Source organism: Populus euphratica, unplaced genomic scaffold (assembly GCF_000495115.2).
Source record: "Populus euphratica unplaced genomic scaffold, PopEup_1.0 scaffold345.1, whole genome shotgun sequence".
Taxonomy (NCBI): domain Eukaryota; kingdom Viridiplantae; phylum Streptophyta; class Magnoliopsida; order Malpighiales; family Salicaceae; genus Populus; species Populus euphratica.
This window is the reverse complement of record NW_011500240.1, coordinates 140,869-149,234: the sequence shown is the minus strand read 5'-3', so window position 1 is coordinate 149,234 and position 8,366 is coordinate 140,869. Positions and strand designations below refer to the sequence as shown.

Below are 8,366 nucleotides of genomic sequence, written 5' to 3'. Positions count from 1 at the left end.
CAATACCGCACCCACATGAACCCATTCAGTATTCACGATTTTAAAAGATGGTTTTAAAAGTATGAATGTTCCATCTCTATAATCTTCTTCCTCAATCAATGTACAACCACATTCATGTAGAGCAAAGCTTGCATTTGCAAATAGCAACAGCAATGACATGGTTAATTGGATTGACAGAGCATACAGTGCTAGATAAAGAAAACCAAATCATACCAAATCATGACAGGTTTTCTGCAATCCAAGATATCCACTCTCGTACATGAGTCAAAAAGAGATCTCATGACAGGTTTACAAAACCCTGGCAGCAAGCTCAGTCCTAGCTAGAAAAAATCTCTGATTCCTCAGTATACAACTACGAGCCCCTTCAATTTAAATTTAGGTAAGAAATCATGCAAATAAAGATAGGCACCTACTCCTTTAGTAGACCAGCATCTGTAAAGCTCCCGAACCATTTTAAACGGGATGGTAAATCAAGAATTCGGTCATAGCAACAGAAGAAAGGTTAAAGAAGATAGAACCGGCAAATAATGTGTGATTTTCTTGCACAAGAAAAAAGAAACACATTTTCATGAATGGTATTTATAGTTATGAAAACTCCCGGAACTGTGACAATAACATGAATCCAATCACTTGAACATCTAAATGGAAGATACAATACAAAGACATATATCTCACAATGCACTGTAATGGAATAATAATTAGCACGTATGAAAAATCACTTAACATGCACAACATCTTCGTCTTCAATATCCCAACTAAAATCATCCTCTTCCTCTGCAGCGCTCAACCGCTTCTGCAAGTCAACTTTACTTGTACCAGCACTCTTCCCGCTCCCAACAGCTTCCCCTTTGCTCTCATCATTACTCCCAATATCTTCAATCTCATCCCACTCAAGATCCTCCTCAGGCAACGACTGACTCGTAACCACAGAAACATCACTATCCTTACATGATCCACCATTACCCCCCTTTCCCTCGACCACCTTCTCCTCCAACTTATCACTATCCTTGCATGATATGCCATCATGCCCCTCTCCCTTCACCACCACAGCCTTCTCCTCCAACTTATCACTATCCTTGCATGATATGCCATCATGCTCCTCTCCCTTCACCACCACATCCTTCTCCTCCAACGTATCATCATCTTTGCACAATTCAGCAGTACTGCCCTTTCCCCCCCCCACCACCGCCTTCTCCTCCAACTTATCCCTATCCTTGCATGATATGCCATCATGCCCCCCTCCCTCCACCACCACCGCCTTCTCCTCCAACTTATCCTCACTTCTATCAACCCCAACCTTTTCCTTCTCTTCTAAATTCTCATTAATCACCTCATCAACATTCACCTTCTCTACCTTTGCATCTTTACTTGATTCACCTTTCGACAAAAACACATCACCCTCCTCCTTATCATCATCAAAATCCCAACTCAAATCCTCTTCATCACCAGAAATCACTCGTTTAACAAGCAAAGCCCTCGCTTCCTCGGTTTGTTTCAACTTGAGCATCCTATAAAAATACCTACTCCAGAAACTGTCATCATCAACTCTGTTCGGCACAACCTCATTATAAATATCCCTAATCACTCCATTCTCAGTAATTAACCGCTCGATCTCCTCTTTATTCTCATCAATTACAAGACCCCCTACTTTCCATTTCTCATAATCAACCTTATCCTCTGGTTCGCTACAATAAGTATCCAAATCAGACTGCAATGCATGCACTTGAGCATCAAAACGATTGTATTTCACATCCAAAGACTTCTGTTTACTCAAATTACTTCTACTACCATCAGCATTAGATGAGAGTAAATCACGATCATGGTCAGCATCTAAAATGGAGTCTTTACCTTGAGAAATGATCTGGGCCGTTGATTTCCACATGGTGGATCCAATACCGTCGATGGTTTCTTGAGCGACGGCTGCGCTTGCCTCGAAGGACGCGGGGAGATCATGGACGGCGCGTGAAGCGACATCACGAATAATGGCGGTTTCTTTTTTTAAGCCGGATCCGAATTCTTCAAGATCCTTTTTGTAGATTTCCATAACGGATTCAGACTTGGTTGCTAAGGTCTGGATTAATGAACCAAGAGACCAGGTGGGGTTTTGGGTTGTCGGGTTCGGGTCTTCGGAGGTGGACTTGTTAGGAGGGGAATGGGAATTGGGTGAATCGGGTGGTGTTGTATCATCGGCGAAGACTGATTTGAAGAAATTCATTTGGGAAGGATTAATTGTTCTGATTTTGTAGCGAGAAAGACAAGGGATCGGTGACTTCTCTTTCATGGAGTCATCGTGGAAGGAGAAGGAAGAAGGAGAAGGCCTTGGGTTTTGGACTTCCTTTTTATGGATTGAAAATGACTGCCTAACCTTACCCTTCTTCCTGTAAAAATCAGCATCAATCATTTTGTCCCTTTAACCACAATTATAATTATAAGTTATTTTCGAGGATTTTATAATTATAAGTTATTTTCAGGTTATCTGTTATTTTAAAATAAAACATATCTCCAATTCATTCGTGAAGTAGAAAATCTATCTACTTAGATTGAGGTTATTTAAAACTTTTATAAAATTACATTTAAGGTAATGTGTAATTTTTAAAAAATTATTTTTTATTCATTTATTATTAAAAAAATTAATTAATAAAAAATATTTTTCAGTAAAAAAAATTTAGTTTGGTTTTTAGTAAAGTATTTTTCTATAAAATTTAGATATTTGAGATAATTTTTGAAATTATATTTTTTTTCAATTTCATTCTCATTCAACTTTTTAATTTATAAGATTTATTTCTCATTATTTTAATAAACTTCAGAAAAATAAAATATTAATAAGTTATTTTTCAGCTCATTTTCCATAACATAACCAAGTACTGAAAAGTGTTTTCCAACTTATTTTTCATTACACTATCAAATATCAGAAAATAATTTACTTTTCAGGAATTCACTTTTCAAAAAAAAACTATTTTCTAGCAAACAAACGACGCCTAAGAAAATAACTAAAAGATATGAGGAAAAAACACAACTCATTTTATTATGTTCCTTTAGTTATTTAATCCTGATCCCTCAATGTTTTGTTCTTCTTTGAAGTTGTGTTTATTTGAAATTGGATTATTGTTTATTTAGAATTGGATTTAATAGTTTGTTTTGGTTGCCTATCTTATCAGATCTTAGGGCATAAAAAAATTTATTGCATAGTTGATACTCAGTTTGGTCAAATTAAATGAAAATTTATTGATTTAAGATAATTAAAGCTATGAGGACTAAACTTGAACAATATAAATTATTGCACTCCTTTTTCTTTAAAGAATCGAGGAATGAATTGCACAAGTAGGGGAAAACTCTGCCCTATTTTTTGGTCACTCAATTTTATCTTCTTCTTTTTTGTTTTCAATTTGGTCATTTAAAGCTAAATTTATTTGAGATTAAACTTAACAGTGTTTTCTAGTTGTCTAGAAATGAAGTTCATTTTTATTAATCTAAAATGATTAAGGTTTAAGGGATCAAATTTGAAACTGATAACAATTATATGGACAAGGGTAAATGGGCAATGGAAAAAAGGCTAGTATATGCATTGCACGCGCCAACATGTGAAGAAAGTCGTTATATCTAGTAGCATGTGTGACTTTTTTCGATGTTGTAACATCGCCATCCTTGATGGCTTTGGAAGCATCTTGGTGAGGTCATCCAATGGTACAGTGTATTTTGTTAATTAAGACGCTTGACGACTTTTTTTTCATCTTCTCTCTCCTCCCCTCTTCTTGGTTTCTGACACGGCTAAAAGATTGATGTCTTCTCCTAAGTGCAGGAATGTCAAAGTAATAAATAACCCGGCAAGACTAGGGTCGAAGCATAGGGAGGTTAATTGTACAAATTATAAATAACAATAATACAACAATAACAATAATAACAACAACAACAATAATAAGAGTAACAATAATAATAATAATAATAATAATAAGAATAATAGTAATAATAATAATAATAATAATAAAGAAAAAAAAAGAGGGCGTCTATCCTTTTGGTACCTAAAAGGACTGCCACCACGTTGAGAGAAAAACAAAATGATGCTTATGAGAATGCAAGGATTTACAAAGAAAAGACTAAGAATCTTTATGACAGAATGCTTACAAGAAAGGAATTTCATGTTGGAGACAAAATCCTTCTTTATCATCATTTAAAACTTTTTCCTGGAAAATTGCGCTCTCGTTGGATTGGACCTTTTGTTGTTTCTAATATTTTTTCTTATGGTGCAGTTGAAATTACAAGTTTAGAAACCAATAAAGCACTCAAGGTCAATGGACATCGTTTAAACCCTTTCTATGAAGGTTGGATGGCAGAACTCACCGCTTCTGTAGAGTTAGCTGAACCAATCTATGAAGAATGAGCGTGCCACATGTCAAGCCAATGACATAAAACAAAAGCGCTTACTGGGAGGCAACCCAGCACAAAAAAAAAAATATCAGATTTGCTTTCTTTTTCTTTATCTTTTACTTTTTTGTATTTTAATTTATTTTCTGTCATTCTCTTATGTTCCTTTGCTTTTATTTCAACATTGAGGACAATGTTGTGTTTTAAGTGTGGGGGTATTGGGAGAATTTTTATTTTCTTATTTTAGTTTTCTTTGTTGTTCAAAAAAAAAAAATCATGTTTGATCTTTTTAACTCCCATTGATTTTTGAGCATATGAGTATTATGTATGAGAATTAATTGAGTTAGATGAAGATATAAATCAAACGAAGGAGTATGCATGCAAATTTTAAGGTTTAATTGATTTAAGGATTGACTTTGAGAATATGTCATGTTGACTTTATAGTGTTATGCCAATGCAAGCTTTTGAGCCTTCCACGTTATATTCTTTGAGTGTGCATTCTTTCAATGATATGTATCTCTAGAACTTGCTTCATATCTTATTGAGATTATATTCCATTACAAATATACATGAAGATGATAAAGGCAATAGGAATTTTAAAGCACTTGAACCAAAAAGCCAACCTAAAACATATTATCCTTAGTGAGCCCCTTTTGAGCTTGTTTATCTTTTCTTTGCTTTATCCATGTATAAGCCTTAACTTTATATATATTTTCCTTTTCCCCTGGCCAAGGATTAGTAGAGCATATACTTGTGATATTTCATGGAATTATGGTTGGAAATTATGTGAAAAGACAGAAGAAGTGATGCTTGATGAAAAGATGGGCAAAATTACAAAAAAAAAGAAAAAAAGAAAAGAAAAGTAGAGCATTATAAAAAAAATGATATTAAGATTGGGGGTATTGGGAGAATTTTTATTTTCTTATTTTAGTTTTCTTTGTTGTTCACAAAAAAAAAAAAAGAAGAAGAAAAAAATGTTCCTTTATGTTCTTAAGATTTTATGCTTAAAAACAAAAGCAGTTAAGCATTGGTGATTAAAGATGAAAAATTTATGAGCTTTGATGGAATATCTTGTTTGAAATATCATTTTTCGGAATGCTCCACTTTCTTTGATTTGAACCTTTTCTTTTACTCTCTTTTACCTCACCTTAACCTTAGCCCAATTACAACCGGAAAATAAGACCTTTTGATTCATGCATTGTCTGTAATATATTAATAATGGAGATGAGATTGAAAAGCAAGCTTATGGTAGAACATACTCTTTGATTGAATTTGAGAGATTTAGACACATAAACCCTAAACACATGAGTGTTGGAGTGTATATCAATGAGAGGACCTATCACTTTGGCATGGCATAGATTTCATTTAAATACCGATGATTGATTGAATTTTGAAGTTTGCATGTAAACAAATTCATAAAAATTTATTTATTTTATTCTTTTTTATTATATTCTTATTTATAATGCATGTACTCTTGGACATTGATGGGAGATTAAGAGATTGATCATGGTTATTTTCAATTTAATTTTATTTATCCTTTCTCGAGAACGAGAAAGAGCTAAGTGTGGGGGTATTTGATGTAACCATATTATTCGATTGTTTCACCCACATTTACCTAATGTTTTGTCCATGTTTTATATGTAAAATGCCTTGATATTCTTTGTTTTATGTTTTGAAGGCACTTTTGGATGAAAAATGCAAAAAGGAGTAAATTGGAGATAATTGGCAGATTTGATGTTCAGTCGATGTTTTGTGCAGAGCGTGATTTCTAGAGATCAAAATGAAGTGATTCCAGTGGCTCTAAAAAGCTAACATCCATACCTTTCTGGAAATGTAATGCAAGAAAAATACAAAGAGGAAGATCATGGAAATCACATCCTTCAAAGTCAAACCTCGTATTCTGCCACTGTTGACCTTTGTCCATTCAAAATTCCATATCTGGAGCTATAGAAGTCCAATTGATGCAAACTCAATTTTGTTGGATTCCTGACTCAAAGGTCTAGAAACGCTCCAAGTTTCAGCCAAAAACAAGGTCCGATGAGGGCGATATGAGTTTTCAAAGATGACAACTGAATTCTGCTAGCAATCAGGTTTCGTGAAGAAATGAGTCCAAATTATGTTTCGAAGCTTCTAAACTATCATCCAAGTTATAATTTCAGCAATTTAGCCCCTCTAGTAAATCAATCTAGAAGGTCAAGAAAAGTAGCCACCAACCTCAATCCACCAACCTCAAATCACCAACCACAAACCAGCTGCAAGTTGGAATGCTGCCATTGTCAAAGAAGGAGGCTACAATGGTGGGTTGTTTGTGGTGACTACTAATGTCAAAGTTTGACAAGTTTGGCAGCCACCATTGTTGATAAAGAAGCAAGAGGAGCTGCCATTGAAGCCTATATATAGACATCAAGAGAGCCAAGAAAGAAGAGGAGGGAGTGCAATAGAATCAAAGAAAGGTGGTAGCAACTAGAAGTGAAGAAACACAAACTCTCCTCTCTACATACTAGAAATAATGCTTTCTTTTATCTTTAGGAGTAGTTGTTCAATAGATATGCAAGGCTAAGCTCTTTTCTTGGTTTCAAGGACGCAAAAGCTTTCAGATTTCAAGAACTGTGAGATTTATTCTTCCATTTATTTTCAGTTTGTATTATGAATGAGTATGATTGTTTTCCTATGCATATTTTCTATGATTGTTGTTGATAATTGCTAGAGCGGACTCTAAGTTATTATTGTGAACAATCTATTGCTAAGTTTGGTATCAAAACCGGAGTTAGGGTATATAAACTTGTGAAGCAACTAAGCTTGATAATTGTGGCGGAACTACGTTATTAAACTTAGGGAAAACATTCGATCAAAGCAACACAAGCAGACAACTTGGTTGTTAAGATTAATGAATTTATCTAGATCTTAAGGCTGCCATTAGATTAAATCATTAGTGCGGACACTGTGATTATGTTGGTTAGGGCTAGTTATACGGCGGATCCGTTAATTAACCAAAGTTAAGAAAAGATAAAAATTCAGAATATAAACTGGAGTTTCGTTTCAAGGATCGGTTCTGATTTCTGTAGGTGAATGTGTGCTTGTGACCAAGGTTTGTTTTCTTGATAAATTTTAGTTTTAATTGATCGTGTTCACTAGTTTAATTTCTTCCATATTTTAGATTATCACAAATCAAAACCCCCCAATTGCATAACGTATAGCATAAAAATCTGAACTAAATCTTCCTCGTGGGATCGATCCCTTGCTTGCTCTATACTATCTTGTGTGATTTAAGTGTAAGGGTAATTAATTTGTGCGACCGCGACATCGCAACAAATTTTGGCGCCGTTGCCGGGGAAGTAATTTTAGTTAATTCTTGTGCTTGTACTGTTATTTTTATTTGCTGTGATTATTATTTATTATTATTCAGAAAAAAAAAACAAAAAAAAAGTTTTTTGCTTGCGGCGGTACTGTTCACTTGCCGCAACGGTACTGTTCAAAACAGATTTGTTTGTGGAATTAGGGTTTGACCTTTTATTTCCTGAAGGGAAATGACGTTTTGAACAAGACTAGTGGTAAACCTTACCATTTCGTGGCCAAATTCCTCTGTTATGTAAGGTTTTTAGGCAATTTTAGTTTCCTAGCGTTGGATTTTCATATAATTTGCACTATTTTTCGTCTCTTGTGTGGTTTCTTTCTTTTCAATTTCTAGCGTTGGATTTTCATATAATTTGCATTATTTTTCGTCTCTTGTGTGGTTTCTTTCTTTTGAATTTTCTTAGCAATTGATGCCTGTGACCCGTTCTACTAATCAAATTCAAGTGCAGGTTGATTTTGAAATAGAAAGCACTTTACGCAGGTTAAGAAAGGAAGCTCGCCTCAACACCATGGCTATTGCACGACAACAAACACTCATGGAGCTTGCTGCTCCTAATGTGGAAAATCAGCCACTATGCATAAACATTGACAATAATGTAAACTTTGAGCTCAAATCTGGTTTTATACATTTGTTACCAACATTTAATGGT

General features: G+C 34.5%; 1 protein-coding gene across 5 annotated transcripts; it reads right to left on the bottom strand.

The window, feature by feature from the left end:
* Positions 1–532: 532 nt before the first annotated feature.
* LOC105112563 (protein DOS2-like) lies at positions 533–2,385 on the bottom strand. 5 transcript variants are annotated; one of them, XM_011008295.1, is made up of 2 exons: positions 1,253–2,385; positions 533–1,189 (listed from the first exon to the last, which is right to left on the bottom strand). In XM_011008295.1, the coding sequence occupies exons 1-2, from the start codon at positions 2,279–2,281 to the stop codon at positions 716–718; spliced, it is 1,503 nt and encodes a 500-aa protein (XP_011006597.1). In that variant the 5' UTR covers positions 2,282–2,385; the 3' UTR covers positions 533–715. The 5 variants fall into 5 exon arrangements, with proteins under 5 accessions (XP_011006597.1, XP_011006600.1, XP_011006599.1 ...); XM_011008298.1 differs by having other exon boundaries at positions 533–1,171; positions 1,241–2,384; XM_011008297.1 differs by having other exon boundaries at positions 533–1,175; positions 1,245–2,384.
* Between the last annotated feature and the right edge of the window lie 5,981 nt (positions 2,386–8,366).

What these genes read in the sequence shown, in the direction of transcription:
- LOC105112563 (XM_011008295.1), bottom strand. Translation starts at nt 2,281, where the DNA reads ATGAAAGAGAAGTCACCGATCCCTTGTCTTTCTCGCTACAAAATCAGA. An exon ending in AGTTGGAGGAGAAGGCGGTG is followed by an intron (nt 1,190 to 1,252) that starts GTGGTGGAGGGA and finishes TTGGAGGAGAAG; the next exon opens with GCGGTGGTGGGGGGGGGAAA.